The sequence below is a fragment of the Poeciliopsis prolifica genome, unplaced genomic scaffold (genome assembly GCF_027474105.1).
Source record: "Poeciliopsis prolifica strain line A6 unplaced genomic scaffold, Auburn_PproV2 SCAFFOLD006, whole genome shotgun sequence".
Classification (NCBI taxonomy): domain Eukaryota; kingdom Metazoa; phylum Chordata; class Actinopteri; order Cyprinodontiformes; family Poeciliidae; genus Poeciliopsis; species Poeciliopsis prolifica.
In genome coordinates, this window is record NW_026562381.1 from 6,636,396 (window position 1) to 6,661,791 (window position 25,396).

General features: G+C 37.9%; 2 protein-coding genes across 13 annotated transcripts in view; one reads left to right on the forward strand and one right to left on the reverse strand.

Moving 5' to 3' along the window:
• Nucleotides 1-3,197, forward strand: part of LOC129360398 (LIM and calponin homology domains-containing protein 1-like) — a 67,575-nt gene extending 64,378 nt beyond the window's left edge. For all 12 annotated transcript variants that reach the window (XM_055030587.1, XM_055030586.1, XM_055030590.1 and 9 more), the window contains 3 exons: nucleotides 72-180; nucleotides 782-884; nucleotides 1,394-3,197. In XM_055030587.1, the coding sequence (XP_054886562.1) occupies nucleotides 72-180; nucleotides 782-884; nucleotides 1,394-1,419 (238 nt within the window). In that variant the 3' untranslated portion in view covers nucleotides 1,420-3,197. The remainder of the gene's footprint in view (nucleotides 1-71; nucleotides 181-781; nucleotides 885-1,393) is intronic.
• A 1,044-nt stretch (nucleotides 3,198-4,241) lies between these two features.
• On the reverse strand, nucleotides 4,242-7,394 carry LOC129360534 (paired mesoderm homeobox protein 2B-like). Its single transcript, XM_055030837.1, is given in 4 exon segments — nucleotides 4,242-6,044; nucleotides 6,297-6,484; nucleotides 7,135-7,218; nucleotides 7,221-7,394. Coding segments are annotated over 4 exon segments (855 nt in total). The 5' UTR covers nucleotides 7,375-7,394; the 3' UTR covers nucleotides 4,242-5,615.
• Nucleotides 7,395-25,396: the final 18,002 nt, after the last annotated feature.

Here is a 25,396-nt window from a genome sequence, read left to right on the forward strand (position 1 = left end):
GAAGAAACAGACTCTGTTTCTGAATGTTGGTTTGAAGAAAACCTTAACCAGGTCTTTTCTCCCTTTTGTAGGTCTGTCAGTGGGAAGAAGCTGTGCTCCAGCTGTAGTCAGCCTCTGGGGAAGGGAGCAGCCATGATCATAGAGACTCTCAGTCTCTACTTCCACATCCACTGCTTTAAGGTTGGTTGGCCCACAAGCTGCACTTTATCACTACAAGGTTTATTCACTGTAACAGATTCAGACCTCTCTGTTTTGTACAAGCAAAAGCTTGAATATCAAATGAGGAGAGTTAAAGAAGATGATTTAAATACAGTTTCTGCACAGTGCCTTACAAAATTATTCATATACATGAACTTTTTCCCATTTTGTCACATTTCTACTTCAAACAGTGTATTTTTGTTGAGGGTTTATGATACAAGCCAATACCTTCCTAATAGTATGGCGAGCTTTTGTAGTCAATGAACTTGAGTCAATTACATAGTTAACAGATTTAATTTGAATATCAGTATAAATGCAACCGTTTTGTGAAAAAATGTAAATATCTGGGTTGAAGTGTAAAGAATTGTTTTAGGAAAACCTATAAGAAGCTGGAAAAGGCTTGAAACTGGGATGGAGTTTCACCTTCCAGCAGATCAAGGTGCTTGGACATGCAGCCAGAGCTACAATGGATAAAAGTCTAATTTTTCCAGAACTGAGAGGGAGTTTTTTATTTTTTATTTTAATGTATTAATAAATGAATAAACTATATTTGCTGTCTTCTCCTTGCCTGTCTCTTTGTTAGTGTGGGGTATGTAAAGGACAGTTAGGCGACACAACCACGGGGACAGACGTCCGGATCAGAAACGGGCTCCTCAATTGCAACCAATGTTACATTCGTTCCCGCTGTAAGTTTCCAAACTTTCTTTCTATCCCCATCTATTGTTTTTTTTTTCTTTAAAATTTGCAGTTTCTACTTATCCACCTAAAATGTTATTCAAATTAACCATCTTCATGTCCTATAGCCTGTCTATGTGCTCCAGAATTAAAAGTTCTGTTAAAGTTTAACAAAAGGATACACACTGTGAATTGCTGTATATATGTTAATTCTGGTTCATCGATTTAGTGTTTTAAAGGAAACTGATTCTGCTTCTCTCTAAAACTTTTAAATCAGAACATTCTCTATTACTTAAAAGTTGTGATCCTGGTGAGTCACCAAGTGTTTTATTAAAAAAATCTCTTCACTATCCCTTTAATAAACGCAAGTCAGACTCTGTGAAGCCTCAGAAGGAAGTCTGAAAGGAGATGACAAAATTAAATCAAAACCTTTTGTTGGAAAATTTACATTTTTATTTCTTTTTTAAAACTTCTGCTCGTTAAAATTGTTGGTTTCTTTTTCCTTGTCTTTTCTCTGAAGCGGCCGGACAGCCGACCACATTGTGATGCTCAAGTGAAAAGCACAAGGTTTACAGAAGAAAGCCTCATTCTCATTTTAACCTAATTATCCACCAATCACGTCCTGCGCAGCCTTTTGGGATGTGTGCTTCCTCTGCAGCTCTATGACCACCGAAGATGCATCATATGGGCCAAATAGACATCTGGGAACTGTTGAATGTTTAAAACAAGGACTTATATTCTCTGTGCTCATTTCATCTGTTACATGAGTGAATTCTGGATTCAATTTATTCTCGTCTTTCCATAAAACATGCTCCATCATGCAGTGAGTTTGTTTTAAGGCGGCAGCCATATTGGAAAGAATCCACATTGAACACACTGAGAAAAATCTGACTGCTTTTGAAACTGGAAAAAAAATCACAAAAATATGATGCAATCTGTTTTAGATTAAAGATTGATGTTGTTCCAAAGGGTAAAAATCGATGTTGGGCAGAAAATGAGATCAGATAACTCATTCTGAATGTTCTAAAGGTATAAACACTACTACTTCAGGTAAATAATATTTGAATTTATATGGTAAATTACAAAAGTACAATGAAGCTATGAATGAACCTTTAGAAACACATACAATATACAAAAGTAAATATTTTTTTCACCTTTGACTGTCATATAAAAGCTTTTGTTTCTGTAAAGAATGTGATTAAATTCTACTATAAAGGTATAGAGCAATTTGGGCTCATTTTAAAGGCAGTAATGTGAGTTGTGAGCTATTTGGTTGCAGCAGATTGTTCTTTATGCAGTCTGTCTGGTTGTATAGCCAACAGTTTAACGTGCCTTAGAAGGGGAAAGGATCCACGAAGTAAAGCACCAGATGTATGGTGTCTTATTTCTGCACTATTTTCATTTTGTGACAAGTGATTTGGTCAAATTCAAAGTGGGAAAGTGCAGAAAAGCAAACTCCATCCCGCCGTCAGCCGCTTAATCACTGCTGTTTATTTTCATACAAACATATTCAATTTCATCATCTCCCTTTGATTGCCCTGTAATCTGTAATGGTGAATGACAAAAGGAAAAAAAAAACATTTGTTACACAATATGCTGTGTTCTCCATACCACAGGGCAAATCTGGGTTTCATTTTGAATGTTTGTGATATTTAATGTGTAAAAATCAGGCTTATTTTGGTCATATCTCAGCTGTATAGTTCCTTTATGCACCTGAAAAAGCATAAACATAAACATTTGTTGTATCTGAAACATCTATCATCAGTAGAGGTAATATGAAGACATACCAGCAGCAGCTGCACCTCTGCAATATTTGGTTGGTTTAAAACTAAAGACCTATCCTGCCAGCTGCACATTTAGGACTCTTGCTAAGAGCTTGGTTATATGTTGCGGGTGTGTTGAAAAAAAATGCATGTTTAAGCATAAAACCAAATGATTTGCTGTATGAAAGTAAAGCAGCCTAAACTTCCTTGTGCTGAACAGGCTTCACCTCCAGGGTCTTCTCTCACTTTTTCTGATCTGCAGTATTTTAGGATCATTTTCCAGCTGTTGTATTTTTATTTTATTTTTTTTTATCCTCATTTAGCTGATGAGTAAGTCAAGGACGAGTCTTTTATAGCAGTATCTTTGAGTCTGAGCTCCTCTCCCAGAGGGTTTTAACAGAACAGTAGGGGAATGGAAACCTTTTGCATCTGTACTGTATTTATTGTATAATATTCACCTTGAACACTATTCGGAATATAGTTTCATTTGATGTTTAAATGCAATGGCATTTATTATTACATTACTGTATGTTTATAAATAAATATTATAAATCAAAGATATATTTCTTTTCTTTTTATTGCAAAACAAGTGGCTGGTATACATTTGGAAAGTCCTGGAAATGTAAGAATAAGTCCATCCCTCCCCCAGCTCATATTTGCTGGAAAATCAATGTCTGTTTTTTTTTTTTTTTTTTTTTTTTTTGCAGCATCAGTGTTGAAAATACAAATCCTTCCACATCATTTATTTCCATATATATTTTACATGATTCGAAATGGTGCAAAAGCCTAATGACCAACTGAACAAAATGCATATATTTAGTTTGGAGATATAGTAAATGTAGAATGATTCTGCAGAGAATGTGGTTTATGCTTGGGAATAATTCAACTATTTACTCTCAATTTCATATCGATTGAAACTATAAAATAACATTGATTTTTATTATTTTGTGTCAACTGCCTTAAAAATTCTTTCTGAAAAAAATTGATGGGAGTGTATTACTTTTGGTAATTTGTTCTCTTCTTATTTACTGTGTTAAAAGAGAATTTAGTAAACTATATATAATTTTTTTATCCACCTAAATTTTTCTTACTGTGTTTTATTTGTTTGTTTTGCTTTGTTTTCATTTCTGTTTGTTTTTCTTGACTCATTTCCTTTTCACTAAGCAGACCAAATTATTCTAAATATTGCTATTATTGTTTTTTTTTATTTTAAGGTTATGTTGTTTCATTTAGCCTATTTTCACTCGTCTGGTAATTTGGTCGTTTTGTGTGTGTATATATATATATATATATATATATAATATACATATATATATATATTATATATATACATATATATATATATATATATATATATATATATATATATATATATATATATATATACATATATATATATATATATATATATATATATATATATATATATATATATATATATATATATATATATATATATATATATATATATTCATTTGTTATTTTTGTTTGTCACTTTTGTTGTTATTTTCCATAAAAATTACGAATAATAATTCGTCTAAAACAACATTACCAGAATGCTTTGTTTTATTTATTTATCTACTTTTCGATGTGTAAACACTTCAAAGCTGATGAGACAGAATGCCTGGAATGTTTTGTCAAGTGAAAACCATATTTTGTTTTGTTTGTTTTGGGGGAGTAAAGATGTGGTTGTTTGGTTATTATTAAAGAATCTATGGGGCCAAAATGAATTATAAACCGCGCCGGAACTGTCCCTGGTGCTGAAATCGACGGCCGTTGTTAACCACCGGGATGAAAGTTACAATATAGAATAATGTTTGCTTCTTGAACTTCTTTAAAAAATGACAAAAGCAAGTTTGAACTATTTTTTTTTATCATCAACAATCATTTCAATGGTACACCTTGAAAACTATGTGCACATGTAGAAATATTTCCTTCTTAAATATAAGCATTCATTACCTACATATAAATAACTTTCAGATCCTGGACAAAAACATGTTACATTATGCTCACAAAATGGGAGAAAATCATTTTAAACCAGACAAAAAGACAACATGCAAATTATATAGAAATAAATACAATGTCTGCATCCATCCCCCCTTTTTTAATACCCAAAATAAATTCTTTCGAGGGAATTTTAGTAAAACATCAAAAAGACTTGTATGGTCGATCTACGAGGGAATATGGCCTATGGTTCAACTATAAGAGACAAGAATACGTAATAACACTATACAGTTTGAGCCACAAAACACTGCCGTAGAAAGACACACAAAACATACAGATTTCCTGTCTGAGGTGAACATTGCAGTAGTTTGTGCCTTTTTTAATATCGAGGAAACAAGTGTGTTTGTAGCGACAATTTAAAAAAACTAAACTCTGCAGCCCTAAGAAACAAAATAATACCGCAGTTTCCACACAGCTGGCTGTGTATGGAGGGAAGAAACAAGCGCGTCGGTGGATGTTTGTGTCGGAGCCTCAGTCATGGCTATCAGGCGCCTCTGGACCCAACAAAAGCAGCTGTTGGACTCTGACTCTGAATGGGATTTAACGAGGCTCCTTTGCGTTCTGATGGCGTTTCCAGTGTGCCAACCGTCGTTTTTTTCCCCACATTGAGAACAAAAATAAACAACTGAACAAGCCATTTGCTCCAACATTTTTTTCTAAAACTAAATTAAAGTGAGGTATGACGCCGTTCTATATTTTAAGTGAGAGTGTTTCGCTGTTTTGTAGGTAAATAGCTCTGAGACTTGACTAGAAGGTGTTAGCAGTTCACCCAACTTGCTTCAGTCTCAATGTGAAAGTGTGACTTGTCAAGATGGATATTTTACAGGAAAAGTGTTGACCACAAGAAAATGCGCGAGGTAAAAATAAAATAACCATATTCATCTGTTTTTCTATCTGCTTTTCATTGTCCTCCAGTCTGTGTTGGGCGATTGCTTTTCAGTCTCCAAGAACTCTGCTCGGGTTTTCTAAGCTTCATTAGAACATGCTGGTCTTTACTAGTGTCGCTTTAGCTCCGTTCTGTCTTTGCAAAGACGACAGTACGCTGGCGAATGGCCCGCCCAAAGAGTCCGGGATGGATGTGATGGTCCCGGGTGCGGCGGCCCAGCCTTGGCTCGGTGCCGTCACTCCCATGCCAGTGGATACGGAGGTCTTCACTTGGTCCACCTGTCCGTTCCCGGTGGTGTTGACCTGGCCTGCGGCGGGGCTCGGTCCGCCGCAGTTGGAAGTGGGAACCGGGTTCGGTCCCGGTCCTCCCGTGCTGTCTGGGTCGGTAGTTTTGGTGTCTTTACTGTCTTCGTCTCTGGAGTCGGACTTCTTCCCGGAGCTGGACTTGGCAGCCGCTGCGGCCGCTGCAGCTGCGCGCTCCTGCTTGCGGAATTTCGCGCGTCGATTTTGGAACCAGACCTGGAAAAACGTCCAAAAGGTTTTTACCACATACACAACATTGAAATTATATTTCTGTTCAATTGTTTCATAGTTGTGATACAAGAAATATTAAAATTTAAGTTGCATAATCTTGTGTCTGTTTGTGTCAATATTAGTAAAATAAAAGATACAAGCTTTTTATCTAATTATTTACTTGAAAATGATTAGATGAATCGTTCGTAAAGGCAGCCCCCAGCGGTGGGCGCCTGTTGAACTGTGGGGGTTTTGTACCTGCACTCTGGCTTCAGTCAGATCGATCTTGAGTGCCAGCTCCTCTCTGGTGTAGATGTCCGGGTAGTGAGTCTCTGCAAAAACCCGCTCCAGCTCCTTTAGCTGCGCGCTGGTGAACGTGGTCCGGATGCGCCTCTGCTTCCTCTTTTCGTTCAGCCCACCATGATCGGTGAATAGTTTGTAGGGAACTGTAAAGCAAAAGGAAAAGTCAAAGGAAATGTCAAGGCTGACAAATGTTATCCGCTCAGGAAAAATGGAAGGAGATTGTTTAAGTGTGATGCTGTCAAATGGAAGTAAATTGAAATTTGGTTATTTTGTGTAAAATCCAGTTACGCACGCTGAGTTGGAGCTTCCAGTTAAATCGTGTATTTGATTACCTTTGAATTAGATCAGAATTGATAACACTGCTGACCTGTGAAGCGGCTAATTGTAAAATTAATTGTTGCTCCTCAGATTGAGGCTCCTGTTTGAAAACTTGTCATAATGTTGCCGTCCGCCTCGCTTGTTGCTACTGTAACTCCAATTTGGTGTCAATAATGAGCTTTAGTCTTTGGTTATCTAATTATTTTCGAAGCTTTATGTCTCATCGCAAAGTAAATAAATTATGCCTATCATTTTGGCAGCTTAAGATAATTCTGTTGGCGGTTTTGGGTGTGACTGGGATAGTATAACCCCATAACCGAATTACCTCTTGCCTGCAATCGCTTCTAACGTGATAAATTCTTTCATTTGTGTAAGCAAATTTCGTTTGGTAAATACTAAACACATTTCCATTTTCAAATGCAATCAAGGCGTCCTATAATACACCAGGTTGAGGCTGCGGAGCTCTGCTGCTTACCTGCGGCATACGGGCTGCTCTGGTGATCCCGCAGGGTCCCCAGACTGCAGGACCCCGGCGTTAGGGAAGGACAGCCGGAGGTGGCCCGAAAGTGGTCCTGATGGGATTGTACTGGAAGCCGCTCGTCTGACTGCACGAACTGAAGTCCGCGTAGGCCGATGCCAAGCTCGACGTGTCCATCCCGGCCATACATGACTCGTAGGCAGAGGAATTTAGGTAAGAATACTCCATTTTATACATTTGAGAAGGCTCGGTTGCGATTGAAATCTGCACTTCCCTGGGAAAAAAAGTCAAACAGAAGCACCCAAAAATGGGTCTGAAATGAAAAAAAAAAAAAAAAACAAATAAAAAATCAAAACGAGGAAGACGTGCGGTCTGAGTTTGATGACTTGTTTGGTTTGGACTGCTTAGAAGAAGGCTGGACGGTGAGTAGATGTTCACTGCTCAGCGCCTGCTCCAAAACTGGCCTCCTTTATACGAACCTAGCCCTGTTTTATGAAAAGCCCCCTAAGAGCCGCCTAGCCCGAGGTCTCTAGAGCATATAGTCCTCATAATAAACTTGGCTCTTTCCGCTTGGACAATAGCAAAGCGTTTGGTCTTATTGCTAGCGCTTTTTTACATGACAATAACTCATCAGTCTATTGGGCTGGCACTGGGGGCCCGGGCTGTCCAACCTCCCTATCATTGATCCCCTGCATCTCTAATTAGAATTTAATACCACGCCATTACGCAGCCCTCCACCGCCGCCGCCGCCGCCGCCCACCTCCTCCACCCATCCACCCCACTCCTCTCCAACCAACATCTTGCCCTTTAATTCAATCACACCACTTGGAAATAATGAAAGTTGGGTGACGATTCTCCCTGATCCAATTTTCTCCAAGCTTTTAAGCCTTTTAAGCGACCGTATACCTTGGGCAGGATTTCACAGAGTATTCCCACTCTGCCTCTTCTTTCTGTCCGTATGCTCCGACATTTTTTCCCTCCTGTTTCTGCCTCTGATCTTCTGCATTGAAGCGGTAAAACATGTCAATTTTTATCCAGTAAAATGACCTATCTTTACGCACTAGGATCCGTTTCAAGTGCACTTGATAATAATGCAATCATTGCGCAAAAGAAAAAGATGTAACAAGCAAATATGCACTCGTGATTTTTTTCCATATTGACTTTTTTTTATTATTATTTTGCTCTGCTTGAGAGTCTGGCTTTAACTCTGAGATTAAGTGACTCGTCAAATTCTTCAAATAAAAATATGAATTTTATGACGAAAATAAAAACCAAAAGATCAAATTTTCAAGAAATTAATTTAAAGAAATAAAACATGAAAAATGAACACATTTACATTCCATTTAATAACTTGCCATTTTTGCTAAAGTAGGCCTCCTCCTTTGCCGTCTCTTCTGCAGAATCAAGTCGTGCCGCGTGTGTTTTCTGTGTTTCAAATGACTTTATAATTATCTTTATTACTTTCATTATTTCGTTTATTTGGCAAATAACATCTTTGTAATGAAAGTAACGAACTGGCGCGGCAGTCATCGGACCTCTCCGGCTCCCAATATTGGCTGAGTGGTTAATTCGGTTTGTGTAATAAGGTGAACCGCTTTGTATGGCGCTTACACACACGGTGTTTCTTCTTCTTCTTTTTCCTCCAATTTTTATTCATTGGATCGAGTTCAAGTCCTGCTTGTCGAGGCTCCGTGTTTTCCCTCCAAATTATCTATACACAAAAAATGGCGCAATAGTAATTATGGCACATCAATCTAATTTTGCAAATGGTCATTTGGTGCCTAAACGGGTTCATATGGTGGTGTGTGTTGATTGGAATATGACTGTAATATTGTTATAATAATCCTCGGGGGATTGAGAGCATGCATTTTGCAGCAGGTGAGTTTGGTGTCAGTCTGGACAGTGGATATTAAACGCGTTTGTCTCGCTGCCTGTTCAGTTTTACAGAATTATTATAGATTCTTTTTCTTTCTGAAGCGCTTCAGTCTTTATTTTATCTGACTTTTTCGCAGTATTGATTGTGTTTTATCACCAAAAGAAATGTGTCGCTGTTATTAAAAATGTTGGCGGTTTGCAGGTAAAATAAAAATTTGAACGGGTCTTTGATTAAATTCTACATTTTAGCATCTAAAAAAATTACATGCGTTGCAAATTTTAGAATTTTAGTTTCCTGGAATGTTAAACTTTTATTAGAATATAACTAGATCGGACGTGCTTCCGTACAAATACGAATTTTGGTCCCATAATTCATGGATTTTCCATCAGTTATTTGTGTCTCTCCAACTGCTGACACCGTGCAGTGTGTTTCTGTCTCCTATTTATTCTTTACTGACACAACCCCGTCCCTATTATGTAAATGCTTTCTTTTTTATCTTCTTTATTCGCTCTGCACACGAGCTGGGACCCAAAAGTTGTACCAAATGGTTAATTTGATTATTGAAACCAAAGAGCCAAATGGTTCACCGTCCTCCCTCCACGCGTCTGGCAGCGAGAAAAGAAACCATCTCTGGGAATTAATCTAATAACGCTCAAAGAAACGAGAAGTCTTTTCTGATATTTCGCCGAGGCAAATACAATTATAGCTTTTAGCCATCGGTTTCTTTCACTGAGGCCGCTCTTTATTCCTGCGCTCTATAGCCCGGTCCCCTCCACCAGAGTCCACCAGCTATTGAAACGCCCCTTCTTTTATAGTTTCAACATCTTTTAATTCTATCAACTGGTTCTGGTGAGACGAAAGGCCGCAGACTCCATTCTGATGTCGGAATATTGAATTCAAAATCTCGCATGCTGGAGTCTGAGTTTCTTTACATGAGTCCTTTTGCAAAATGGGGTTTTATCCAATGTGCATTGCAGCGTTGCTTGTAGTGATTTACAGTAACATGATAGCCCTTTCAGGCAAATAAAGCGCTAATTAAACTGTAATTATATGGATTTAACTATATAGCTTTACCTAAATAAATCAAGAAAATGGGATGTGTGCAAGACCCTAAGTTCCCTTGGCAAGTGCCGAACAATAGCCGGGATGCAGGAGGAACTCCTCTCCATTTAGTGCGCACTATCGTTGCTCAGCAATATAGGAATGCGGATCGACAGGAGGAACAAAAAGAGGAACAAAATGCCATTGTCTGCGGATGGATTGGATGGATCCACTCCCCTGAAAAGGCAAAGGAACAGAAGAGGATAAAGAGAGGGAGAGAGATGGGAGGGTCCGGCTGTCACATTTCACCTACAACGTCTCACTCCTTCGCCCGAGGAAATGCCGGGCTTATCAAAGCAGTTATTAATAAGGCCACGTGTTGCAGGGGAGGGGCTCTGGGGCAAATAAAAAATTTATTTTGGGGACACTCTCATGGCGATTTAGTCTGATGTCTCAATTTGACGGAGCAGAAAAATATCCGACATAATCGAAAAATCAGAGGTGCGATAAAATCTTCGCAGATTATTCCATTTCTATAAGTCCCATCCGGAAAAGTAAAAGCATTCCTTCACCGCAGTTATATATTTTTCAGATAAATTTTTTTTTTCGATTGATGCATTTTCAGATATGAGTAGAAGAAACTAACGTGTTCCAGGCTGGTGCGTAAAAAGCGCTTCGCGTTTCCAACTGCACAGATGGAAAGTGACATCTGGGGAAGAGACGAAATTAAATTAGGAACTGGTGTCTTCCACCAGTGTCTGCAGACAAGAAAAGGAAATGTGCAGCACAAAGAAAGAGAGGGGTTTGCTTTGCATGGTGCAGCCTCTATCACATTTGTTCTGTATTTTTTGCGCACTTTTATCTGTTGCATATTCTTTCTGACATAAATTGTTGTGCTGATTGCGTCAAATAGAAATGTAGAGATAATATTCACCTTTTCTGCAAATATTTGTTTTCTCTTCTCGTTGAAAACATTTAAATTTGTGCTTTCAACACACAGTCTAATTTTAAGTATCTTAATTACACGTCTCAGCAGCGATTTCGATATGATTGAATTTCCATGCGATTCACAAAGCTCATAACATGATGGTTGTCAGACTGGAAAGATGGGTGGGACTGAATGTTACTGTGCTCAGACTCCTCAGACTGTCTCATTTTGCAGTAATAATTTTAAATAAATGACGGTCAAGTGAGGGGTTCTTCAAGGCTCCATTCCCAGATCACTCTTTTTCAATTCATTTGAATTCTCTTTATACATTTAAATGAAATATTTATGTATAGCAAATGTTATATCAAGTCACTTTGCCAGACAGACAGACATTAATAGAAATATATGTTCAAATCAGCAAACATCCAGATTTCTGAGTTGAATCAGATAGAAACTCTTTGGAGGAAGCTAAAGATTAGGATGGTTGCAGGACCCCCAACCTCCAAGGCTAGAAGCTCATCACCAAAGTTAAATCATTAAATATCAATGAAAACATGCAAAAATGCTACTTGACTGCTGTAAAGTCAGCAAATGTGTAACTTTGCTGTCCTTTGAAAAATATCTGCTCCATTTCCTATCACAAACAAATTTATTAATTGTTTAAAATATGTTTTGAATCTAGGAGAATAATATATGTATGCAATGTATGCACTGTCTTATTTGTATTTTCACTTTCTGTCTTTTATCTGATTCTTAAACATCACGTTTATTTTATTTATTAATGTCTCTTTGTGCAGGTCTGTGCATCTGTTCCTTTATTTTCCTATAAAACACTTGCTGTTCAATGAACGTTGCCCTGCCTTTAGAGGTCTCTGTCGTGTGTAATAATGTTCCTTTATTCTGCAATAATGCTTGCCACTGTCTTCCAGATGTTGCAGCCATTTCCTGGAGCGCCTGGCTCGTCCCTCCTGGCCTCATCGGCCCCTCCGAGCCTTTATCTGCGCTCTTCGAGTGACCAAGAGACCAGCCAGCGGATTAACATAAAAATCTTATTCCGGGGGATAAGATTAGGAAACATATTACCCTCTAACGCGGCCTTGGCACGAGCGAGAGCCAGGCAAGGAATCAATTACTAAATTACTCCAACCTCTAAGTCGACATTAACGCAGAGAAATGCCATCGACCGCTTCTGAAATAAGATTTCGCTAAGATGCGATCATTAAATCTCTTGCCAGTGTTCAAGAATTTGATTCATAAAATCGTCTGAAATGAGATGGAATTAAATTCTTATCGGGGCTCTTGTCATCGTTTCATCCCGCGCTGTTTAACGGTGGTCAATGGCCATCATGAGATTTTCCCTGTAAATAAACTTAGTAATCGAATCCGCCTCTCCGCGACACATTGTTTGGTTGTTATTAATTTATTGCAGCCGAGCAGGGCGGTGGGGTGGAGAGATGCAGGCCATGAGGCTGCAGGCTGAGAGCCTGGCTGCGGGTTTCAGATCACACAAACAGCGAAGCTTTGTGGGTTTGGACTCCGTTTGGCTGCAACAAGCTTTGAGAGGAAGAGGTGACTGAAACATCATCTGTCATTTTTTTTTTCCGCATTTCACCCCCAGTGGGGTCAAAGCATATTTTATTTAGCGTAGTCCACTGGCATTACCCCCTACCCCCCTCTCTGCACCCACCCCGACATTAGCAGTTGACAATTATTATCCCCAACCCCATAAATCAGATGCGTGACCCGTTATTATTGTTGAATTGAATAGCTGTTGGGGAAGTGAGGGTCAGTGTCATTAACTTGCCTCCAAAGCCACCCCTGCCCTCCCCCCCTCTCCCCTCCCCTCCCCACACACACGCACACACACCACCCTCGGGCCCCCTGAAGGCATTTGGCCCTCTATACAAGGACCTGCTGGCTAATAATGCCGTGTGGCCTGCCCAGAAGCTTAATCACACATGCATTAAGGGGAAGACAGCGGTCCTTTGTGCGCACGTAAGTTTACTGGAATTAAGCGATTAATGGTCATCTCTGCGGCAGGCGACGAGGCAGCGCACAGAGCACGACGCAGCGCTATTTTACGCCAAAAAACGTGAAAAACGGTTGGACAAAGAGAAGAAGTAAAGGAAAGAAGGGGATGAGATGCAATTACAGTAGTCCGTGTCCCCCAATCCATCATGCAACGTCAAGGTCATTGTGTATTATATTGATTATGATACAAGGCTTTGTGATGTTTATTACGCCCCTCCTGCTTCCATATAATAATATGCAAAAATGCCGCATGTAAACACCTGCTATCAATTTCTAAAGCTGCTAATTTGCCTCGCCTCGTGGTTCCTTCTTTCTCTCCCAGTTTCATATCCCTCACTTGTGTTATGACTGAACACGTGGCCACGCATTAAACTGTTTTGCCTGCAGCCTCCATCTGCATAAACCATCAGGCAGCTCATATGAATTATGATTTCCATATAGTCAAAAAGGGGAGGAGGGACCCAATGAGAGCCAACAACAGGGCTTCTCAAATATATTGTTTCTTATACAAATGAGATGTCAGAGCCGTTAATTAACTTATCAGTGACACACTGGGTTAACTGGGAATAGAGGGTGATGTAACAATGCTAATTTAATAGTATTAGAAAAGTTGAATTTATATCTGGAGGGAAAATATATAGAAAAAAAAACTATAACAAATATTTTGTGAAGTATTTCGATATCATTCACCTGCCCACACAGGTGTTGGGAGTCAAGTCTCCTCCTCAGGATCACCTGGCAGTTTATGGATGTACCAGAAAACTTTCTGTCTTTCTTCTATAGATTACTGGTTTCCTAATAGTTTTACTTTTTAAATGTTTGATTTGCAGCAGTCGGTGAGGCTGATCTGCAGTAAGCAAAGCAAACAAGTTTGGAATAAACTATTCCAAATCTAATCCATTTGCTATTTTTATTACTAATGTAAAATTTTATTTTCCTTTTGTTTATGTTTTAATGTTGTTTATTTAATTTCATTTCTAACATCTATTTTATTTTTATATTTTGTCTGGATAATTTACTTCCAATATGACTTATATTATTTAATTCTAGAACCACCAGTCACACTTTGGAAACCTTAATGATACAGAATTAACATATTCTGTATCATTATGATTTTTATTCTTCCATTTGTGGGATGAATGAATGGATAAAACATGCAATGTGTGCACTAACTGGGCAGTATGTAGCTTTAGGTTGTTTTCTGCTGGTAAAAATTCAATCCTGTCACTCTTTTGGATCATGCATTGACACATTTGATCTGCTCCAGCTCTGTTCCAGATGAGTGGATCTTTTCATGAAAATGACTAACAGAATTTTTCATCTTTAATTTGGGATTTTGCACAGTTCCTCCTCAGAAGAACCAACCTGAACATTCTGAGCTGCATGGTAGACAAGGAATGCAAACTCTTGACTTTTATGTTCATCCTTTTATCATTGGTCTTTCAAAGAATAGCTATCTATATTGAAGGCAGAGGGTAAATTATATTGCCATGACCACCACCCAATGGCAGAGCTTGTTGATCAATCAAACCTAATTTGATTGGATGGAAGTCTTAAAGAACAGCCAGATGGGAGCTATCAGAGTGGGTCTGTCCACTGATTCACTTCCTGTTCCCAGAAGGCGTTGTCTGGGCTCTGAAGGATGATGGTGCACCACCGAGCCGGATGAGACAGATTCCGTGTTCTGGATCAAATCAATACATGTGAACAGAAACTAAATACAAAGCCATCATTTCTTCATTTACCTTTTGCGACTGTTTCCCCTGAGGATTTTAATTGAGGGTTGCACCTTATATTAAAGGCAATAAAATTTTGTTTGCTCAACAAGTTGATCCCAACCACAGTGTATCTAAAAAAAAAAGTAAAGACAAGTTAGTGATTTGATTCTGGGGACACAAAGTAATCTCACACAGGATGAGGGTCGTCATCAAAATTCACTGATTAATTGAAAATCTGAAAAACACAAAAAATATTACACAGTTGATCTATTTAAAGATCTATGTCTGATATGGGCAGCAATCTCTGACTGTGACTACACACAACCGGGAGCAAAAGGGGGCTAACACAGAAAGTAAATATAATTTTTTTTTTCTTACAATTATTATTTATTTATTGTGGTTCTTTTACTGATTAATTGGTTTTGAATTACTTGCTTTCTGGTAGTGAATTTTTAAGCCAGACATATTGTATCATTAGTTACAGCAGTCTTATTTCACTCAAATGGCTAAAGTCAAATTAATATTGTCAAAGTTATACTATGAATATGGTGTTGTGCACATGAACAGCTTAGATTTTGACCTTTCTAATCTGTTTTCATTTGTTACTTTTAAATGCCCTTTCAAGACGTTCAAATAAGCTCTTATTGTGCTCATGTGGTGTCCTGAGATTTCATGAGCAGGATATGACTTCATTAATTGTTTTGCTCAAAAAGGTTTTGTCTGAATGCCTGTGTCAAAGGTTTTTTTGCTTTGAGATTTTTTTCTGAATTTGCTTTTCAAAAATCTATCTGATGTTTTGGGATTTTTCTATTAGCAGTTCAATATGACATCATCTCCCATCAAACTACAAGATTCTAAGATTGTGACTAGTCAAGTTTTGAATACTTAATTGGGGTAAGTATTTTTTCTTGGACGATATCCCATTTTACATTTCTCTATTTGTGTGTAAGGTCACTGCAAAATATTGTTTTCTTCCACATGTAACCCACATGTACAGCATCATTTAGATTACAGACACACTGCATTCAAAGGTGACACAAATGTAAAACTATTTGCACATGTGACCCATGTCAGATTCTTATGACATGCATTAATGAGGCTTTGAGAGAGAGACTGTTGCAGAGTGCAGGGAGCCAAGACACTGAGGAAAGGTAAGAATTAAATCAGGAACACATAAAATTATTACTAACCCAACTGAAAAATGCTAAAAGAAAAGCAAGAATACATAAAAACCCAAAATGTTACAGATCATGATAGTCACTGATTCTTGACAAAACAATCACTGATTTATCAACAGAATTACAGCTGACAATAACCTCTATATCACTAGTTACTGTAAAATCAGACCCAACTTTTTAATTCCCTGTAGGATTTTGTCCTCTAATACTAAATGTTTGTATGAGACCATATCTTGCTCGCTCTGAGAGAAAGAGAAGTCAAGTGGTTAAAATATGATGCCAGCAGTCTTGGATGCCTGAAAGTAGATGGTGCCTCTCTGAGCTTCTGTTCTATATCGTTTCTATGCTGTGCATCATTCCTCCTCTGCCTCCCCTGTGGAAGCTTGACGTGACAAATAGCTGGATCTGCACTTTTCTGCAGCAAAACTAACACGCCCCTCATCATCGCCGGGTGCAAATTTGATCAGAACACACCCAGAATCCCCCAGCTGCTTGATGATGAATTGGCATATTAGGAACAATGTTTATGCATCAGGCCACAGCCCCCCTAGAAAATGGCAGTAAATTGCCTCTCAGACAAATCTCTGGTCTGGGATTCCAGGCGATGAATTGCACCTCCTTCCTGGATCCCGTGTGTTCCAGGAAACTTTGTTGAAGAAGCCAGATGATATCCCTAATCAGTTCAGATTGGATGGTTGTTTACATTGAAATTAGTGAATTTCTTGAAAACCAGGCTAAATTTGTTTTCAAAAGCTCTGGATCTGTGTCTGCAAACTTTTGTGTCATTCAACAGGACATGTTATTAAGTTGAGCTTGGCTGAAATGTCTAATTGTCATCTTTAACTTGGGACATTTGGAAAAATGCATAAACAAATGAAAAAAAAAACTGTTTATCTTTCTGTTACATCAGTGTTTATCTTCCTGTTACATCAGTGTTTCAGGTGTCATTTTCCACTGAGAGAGTGAGTTTGTGAAGTCAAAAGTTGGACTCAGCTGTTCATATAAATTTCATAGGAATTATCATCAGGGGAAACTGATCAACCCAACCTGGTCCTGGTCCAGACTGAGAAGTGTCCCAATGAAAACCATATGAGCCCTAGGCTCATATGGAGCACCAGCAAGAAGACAGAGGGAACCATAAAAGGAGCAATAAAGCTAATGCGATAGAGAAAATGGCTTTCTGAATAAAGGTGTGATGAAAGCCATACCCCTGAAATCTGGGTGTGCAGGGCTCTGCGGAGGTGACAGTCTGATGAAGTTTATATTGGATTTTCTGAGAGTTAAATCAAAGTAACCTTAAAATACCACTACTTGTGTTTCATAAGAAATTGATCGGCAGTATGTGTTCATAAGCTGAATAACACTGGAGGAACTGGCAGTGATGTCGGCCTGTATATGAGTAACATCCCAAAGTTAAGGAAACAAGAAGACATGACAAGAATTGGTTAATAGTTGGATGCAGCTAGTAGGTATGTAGGCATGTTAAAGTGAAGTATAAGAGACAAGAAAAAAACATATAAAGCACCTGCAATATAATGAAAAAGGAAAGATACTTTATTAGGTATTAATTTGAATACATGAAGAGTTTTTCATCCTTTGGGTGAAATTAAACACATTCAGTATGGAAGCAGATATGGCTTTCAGTGACAGTGGCCTGAAGATTGTTGTCGCAGTAATGACAACTGGTGGAGTCCAGCTGTGATGAAACCATGAAGCTAAAGGTGCAAACTGTCTGGGAACTCCTAAAGCAGTAGACAGGCACTGAGCTTGAAACTAAAGAAAACTTGAATGTGGTAAGAATTTGGAGAAGGACATTTGGTTGGAACGCTGCCTGATGACTCAAAAATAGGAAACAGGGATCATTCATGGGTGAGTTTAGTTTTCCGGTATGTATATTGGAATGCCCAAGTTTGGCATTCCAATATAATGTCATCAGCTTTTAACATGTTTTTACAACTTATAAACAAAAATGATTATTAAAGGTCTGAACATAACTGCAAAAGAAATGTTAAAAAAAGTGATACAATGAAGAGTAATGGCGAAAAACAGAGGACCTTCACCACACATAGTATTTTCTGTTTTCACTTATAGCAAAACATCATGTCAGTTTGTTTTTACATATAAATTGTATAATGTTTATGTAGTCCAGGAGCACTACCGACGCATTAACCAGCTAACGTTCAAATGCTACGCTGTAGCTACAGCTACATTTAAAAAATGAAAGGTGTCTTCCATTTTTGTGGAAGACACCTTTTTGTCATAATTTCATATCTGGTGGGCATGTGTCCTGTCATTCAGACAGCATGAAAATCTCGTTCATTGTCCGTTTAAATGCAATCACAAAATGCCCACCAGTTTGCAACCAGCATTCATCCCACCCCTCTCCATCCCTCTGCTTGTGTTTTCAGGTTTGCATCTGAATCACAGGGCTGGTGGGGGCCCAGCACTCGGCCACGTGGACCAGATTGATGTCATTGTCTCGGCACACTGACCTTTGCTGTAATACCCACGGCAGACATCACAAACTCTCACATCAATTTAGTCCAATTGGATGTGGCATGTCTTGGCTAACTCAATTTGTGGAGAAATGCACCTGTCTCTGCCTTCCCTCCCTATAGATTTGCTAAAGGGAGGGGGGAGGCAGAGAAAGGGAGAGTGAAGGGAGAGCTTTTGGAGTGAGATGCTCCTGGTCTACTCCCCGTCTCCCTCCTCACCCCTAGAAACACTCACCCCTATGCATATAAACACCAACTTCTTTTTTTTTCTCTCTCTCCCTCAGCTCTTTTTCTTCGGCCTTACTTTGCAGATGCACAGTCTCTGCACCAACATACACCCCAAACAGCCAGTGTTGGTTTGTTTGCCTCTGTGTGTGTTTTCCAAGGTCTGGGCAGAGTGTCTGGGAGGAGCAGAAGGAGAGCCATTAGCCCAGCAGTAATCAGATTAGAGAGACGTTAAAGGGGGATGTGAATTTAAACAGCCAGCAGAGAGAACAAGAGGAAAACTTGGAGGTGTTATTAAGGTTGTTCATTACTCATACACCCTGAATGTGCATGCTTATGTGCAGCTTATGATAAAGTGTGGCTTGCAAGGTGACTTTATGCAGCTTCTCCACATTTGAGCAGTGGAACAGTTTGTTCCCAGAATGTTAGTTTATTGTAACGTTAAAAATAGTTCAGCAATGGTTTTCAGTCATTTATAGGTCAGATTTACAATATAGACTGTCATTATTTACTAAACCAACAAGGAGCCAAAATTGAAACTAAAATTTCTCTAGGGAGGATGAAGGAAAGGGATTTAGTTTAGATGCAGTGAAGTTTTGGTGTACACTCAGCATGAACAAGGTTAGCTGTTTCTTCTCAGGTAATGCATTGCATCAGTGTGTGTCCTCAGAGAGAGGGGGCTCCATCTGTGTGTTTAAGATTGTGTGCTTTATGCAAAGTGTTCAAGCTGTCAAAGATGAATAATATGTGTTGGGATCTGAGCATTAGGTAATGAACAGCATGCTGTGAGGAGAAGCATAACACCTACCAACTTCCCACCCTTGTCCCCTCCCCTCTGGTTTGCACACCCATACTGTTTACTTGTAAACACTTTCCTTGTGAGAACCTGTATTTACTCCCTACTGGGTTCACTGAAGATAAAAATCATACTAGGTACCTCAAAAGTACAGAAATGTACAAAAAAAAACATGCTGAAAGGCTTGGAAGTAAACATTCTTGGAGGTAATAATGAAGATGATGTGTCTGAGACTGAAGCCTAAGAAGTGAGGCCCAGATTTTCCCCTGATTGAACTCTGTGTGTAAATGTCCTGTATGACACAGTGCTGTGCAGATTTTAGTTTTACTGTTTACAGTGAAACAAAATGTTTAGATAGGTTGAAAAATATTTTACTGTTTCCTTTTAATCAACACACTCAATCACAACTATGGTTGAGGGATGGTCAAATGTATGGTCATTTGTGACTGAAACTGTATTATATTTGGATTTTTTTAATACATGCTCGTTGTATTTTAATCCCTGAAGTGCTCATGTCAGCTGATCCAGAGACTATAGTAAGAAATTAGCCTTTTTGACTAAACTAGCATATTTACAGTAATGTGTATTAATGTGCTCTGTCTTTGCATTTTCTAAACATGTAAACAAACATCATCGGTTCAGCAGTGGAAGTTTGATGATACACTAAATAGGAATCCTTTTCCAACCTGTTCCATTAAGAAGTGTCTCTGTTTTCACAAAGCCACGCATGGCTGAAGTCCAGTGCTCTGTCTTCAGCAGGATGTGACCAATTTGTATTGTAAAAAAATTGAAGGCACAGACAGACTAACTGCTGTGATCCTTCTGTCTAGGGATGGTAGAGTTTTAAATTGATATCATATTAGATAATAACACCATAGAATTAGAACTGTTTTGTATTCATGTTTGACTTGATGAAATTTGTTTTTGTGCAATAACACTGAAATTAATACAACGATTTCACTGTTTTACGATACTAACCAAAAATGTCAATTCTTTGAAGTTGGTTGCTATTGAAATATTGCAGTTTGGGGTCTTTTAGTATCCATAAAAGGCTGTTTGCAAGAGTTACTAGAAGCCTCTGGTAAATATTTGCCAAAGGCCTGTCACATTTTAAATACTCATTTTGCTCAGAGAGAATAGGTTGCAACAAAATGTAGCATTAGAACCATGTAGCATAAATTCACAACCCTATTGTGAATTTATGCTGAAAGCTCTCCTTTGGAGAATGAACTGATGTTTGTGTGCATTTCAATAAAGGAAAGGTCAATATTTAATTTTCATAAGATCCTTACTCTTTCAAACCCTTTTCTCTACCCATATGCAGTACAGATTTAACTATTTTGAGAGACATTTAAAGCTATGTACAGACATGGAACATACAAAAAAAAAATGTTGAGATAACATTCGGAGGTCTTATAGATTTTGCCTGCAGTGGTATTGACAGGTGAGTCAATAAGCCAGCAGGGTAAAGACAAAGCTAACCTTACTATTCACTTAATATCGACTTGAGTGGAGTCTCCTGGAGATCACAGTGAAAAAAGCAATGCAAGGCAAAATACCAGAAGGCTGTGCATGATGTTCTCGGTGTTCATGTGATGACTGATGAAGGAAGAACTGCTGCAACATGACTCACAGAGCCACTTTAACACCAGGTGTGTGCATTATTAACTGAGTTGATAAATTTAATTTCAAAAGAAGCAGTTCTGTGTGCCCTATGTTTACTTTCTAGCATTTTATCTAGAAGTCTCTTTAGTATTTTATAACCTGTAACAGAACCTAAATGTTATCATAGCTCCAGTAAAGGTAAATAAATGACTTAACATTGATCTCCAGCTGAGGTAAAATCCAGTAGTAGTAGAAACAGTGGAAAATAATGTGATGCAGTCATTCTGCAAACTCATTCAATGTACCCATAAAGTAGGTAATTTATCTCAAAGTCATGTGGGCTAAAGTTGCTTTTTGATTTTTTTTATTACTTATTCTTTAATTCACATGAACATTTTTATTAAATAATGCCAAACTGCAATAGAACATAAATTCTGGAGAACTCAGGGCTGAGAATTCACAATCCAGAAAGTTATGAAAGTGTGCTATGGCAATTTAAAGATAAAGAATAATAGAGTTACTTGTTTTTTGTGTTTATTTGAAGATGTGGACTCATAGTAGTGTATCCACCCAGTTTAAGCATAAATTAAAGGTTTGTGTCTCCTGTTGACCTTTGGGATTGTTTTGCCGAGCAGTGAGAGATTCGTTTACATCACTGCTACAAACGCCAAAGTATTTTACTTATTTTTTGAATTGTAGACAAACACACTGCTTGTGGCACATGGTTTTAGAGTGGAATGGAAGTGATGGTTTTAACCTTTGTTTCTAAATACGGATCTGAAAAGTGTGGTGCGGATTTTTGTTAAACACTCTGTGTTCTGAACTCCAGTACATCCAACTGGCTTCAGAGATCACAGACTTCATCTGTGTGTAATATTACCTCTATATGACTCTAACGGTTTTGTGAAAGTGTCAGAAATTTGTTAGGGAACATTAATGAGTAAACAGCTTAAAAACCACTAAGAAAACCAGGTAAGATACAAAGTTGTTTAGATTTTTAAATCACAATTAGGATATAAAATAAGATCACAAGCTCTCAGCCACTCACAGTGCTCTGTTCAATCCATCAATAATTAATTGTGTGCTCCACAAGTTTAATATTTGTGGAAGTCATTATCCAGAGCCAAGGAGAAAGGAAGAAAGTTGAGAAAAAAACATTCTTTAGGGTTTCTTCAGCAGGAACAGGGAAGTTGAATAGAGTAGATGGAAACTCTGGAATATAATCTGTTGGAAGTTGTTAAAGAGTTTAAATACTGGAGGAAATTCACCTTGAAGCAAAAACAATAACAGTAAACATGCAGCCACTAATACAATGCAGTGATTTAGCTTAAAGCAGACTCCCCTATAAAAATAGTCAACCAAAATCTAAATCCCATTAGAATCTGTGGTTAGACTTGAAAATTTCCCCTTCACAATTATTTGTTGGTTTATCAGATTATATACAAATGAAAAATGCAGACATATGTGGTCATTTGACGAACTGAGAAAAGTTAAAGACATATAAAGACTTTTACCCAATGCTTTTTTGAATAATAATCATGAAACTCAATATTTTTCTCTTTATCTTGAATTAGATTTTTTTTTAATCTAAATACATTAGAATACATTTTCTGAAATGTCTTCATTCCTGGCTTATTGGAAAAAGTTAATCAGTCATCTAGTATTATTCATCTTACTTAATCACAGCTCAATTTATCAGATTCTTTGTTGAACATGTTACTAAAGGAAAATAAATGGATGTTGGGCCAACTGTCCGGCCACCCTGCTCCAGAGGGCATAAGGTCAACCAAATAAAGAAATGTTTGCTAAAGCATGAGGAATGTCTGCCGCGTTCAGAAGAAATCCATTTCATAAAAAATATTTGAGGTTAGAAAATATCATGGTTGAAGTTCATTGAGTAAATTTCTGATACAGTGCAACTGAAGACAACTATTTTTGTTTTCTAAAATCTCAATTTACTTCTCAGCACAGTTTCAATCAGCTTGCTGTTTATTATTTATACAATGCTTTAGCCTAAAGTGTAAAACCCACCAGCTGTTATGTTTTATTTTAATAGGAGAAATCTGTAAAAGCTTTGCGAACTGACACCTTGTAAAATTATCCATATTTTCATGCCAGCTGTTCAGGAGACCTCCATTTTGTATCAAAACATTTGGTAAATGATCATTTAGGTTTTTAAACTGGCAGGCTGTGCAGAGGTTATCTGCAGTTTCTATTGGAGGTTTTGTTTTGCTGGTTTTACATACTTCATTTATCAGAGAAAATATGATCTACCTTGAATTAATATTGCATTGTAGTAGGAGTATCCCTTAGGATTCCCTCTCGAAGAGGTGAGCGTCAGCACACACATGCCTAAAGCTGAACGTACACAAGGAAAAAAATAATAATTTCCTAAAGTTTTATCTCCATCATTTTTAATCTAACATGAGAGAGTGGTCATTAATCCTCCATCGACTGCAGCAGATTCAGTCTTCATCCATAATTCTTTCTTAAAGACAGAGGAATTCTGGGAAATGTAGTGAATCACCAGCTGAGGTAGACGGAGGCCAGTTTTCCTCACTTGGAAGAATAAATTACAGCCCGTTATCACAAAAATTAAATCTACTGAGTGTTCGTTTAAAGAGAACAACAGCACGTATTCACAAAGTCATATGAACTATATATTTTTTCTTCCTTTTGTTTCCAGCCAAAGGTCCAATCAGTGATCTGTTCAGGCCACATAGCAGAGTGACCCCTGTGCCCCCTCACACCACTGCGGCGACCCGTCCCTTTGCCTCGCTCCCCTCCAGAATGCTGAGGCATCACTGCTCCTGAGCACACAGTCCAGCAGCACCCCCTGACCCCGTGCTGTCCCCCATTATAGAGCAGTCAGAAAGCTTTTAGGGGCTCCGGTAACGCTGAAAGATTGATGGCGTAAAATGGGGTGGAGGAGGGGGGAAGAGCAGGTGGTTAAGAAGAGAATGTCCTGCTTAATGGGTTGCCAGGAATGTAATTCAATAATTATGAAAAGTGACTCAGGAGAGCTGGCTGGATGGATGGATGGCTGGATGGCTGCTGAGGGAGGCGGGGGCTCGTCCAGTCTTCCTGCCTCAACGTCCTCAACATCCTGAAGCGACAGAAACAGGTGATCAGATTTCTCGCTCAGTCAGTCTTTACTTGTAAAGAATATACAAATACAAATAGTGTGTGACCTGCATTATTATCAAAATATGATTTTTACTTTGTAGTGTTGGACTTCCCTGACATAATTTACCTAAAATCAAAAAAAAAACTGTTAAACGTTTTTTAAACAAAATAACACCACTCATCTAATTGTGTGATAATAAACAATTAACATAGATGCCAAACATTCAGATTAAACTATTTGGCATGTTAACATAAACTATACAGGAAAGTAAGTACAGGTTGTAAAAAAAAAAAAAATAAAACAATAAATCTTTCCTCAAAGGTGCAAATATCACAAGAAAAGTTTTATGGATTTGGTTTTTAATCTCACAGAGTATCAAAATGCAATTCATGTCCTATATAGGATAAAATATTTGTTATTTAAATCCTATTTTTGTAGATAAAACTCTTATTAAAGTTACTCTAACTCTTATTAATTATAATTAGATTTTTATAAGTGACTGTATGTATGGAGCCCCCACTGTATGTAAAGCATATACCATAATAAAAATAATATTTTTGTTTTATCTTTAATGTAGTAAGTGAATTTTCTCAGAAAAAAAACACCAAACAGCATAAAAGAACCATGTAAAGCAGAAATTTATATTCATGATTTATTAACTGTTATAAGTGCAAAGTTCAAATGTCTGTAAAAATTGTTATAATTATCTACAGCTTGGTATTTTTAATATGTTTAGAAAAAGCATAGTACTATAGATAAATAGTGAGTTAGTCTGTTTTTCACTTTGTGCTAACCATCAATAATCAATTAAAAAAATTGTAAAAGCATCATGTACATATACATTTTAAGATTTCATTTATGACTAGGTACTGTAGTACTACTTTCCTTCACTGTAATGCACCTTCTAATTTAATGAATTCATTTGTTGTTACTTACAGGAGGACAGCTGATGTGAAACAGCAAATTATAGTGGAGTTCATGACTCATCGAAGGACGGGATAACACCATCCAGGACTTTGAAAATGATTCAGTAGTTCTTTCAGTTTTATTCCTGCTGGCTTACTGTGCTCAGCCACACATTCTTCCATTGTCAGGTGAGTTATCCTCCTCTGAAGAGAAAGATCCATAGATGTGCACCATCTCAGATAACATTTTTTGTTTGGAGGTACTTGAGGGAAAACCACTCTGGATATAATAAGATGTAAGATCAGCTGATGTTGGCTTGTGATGTTTTCACTT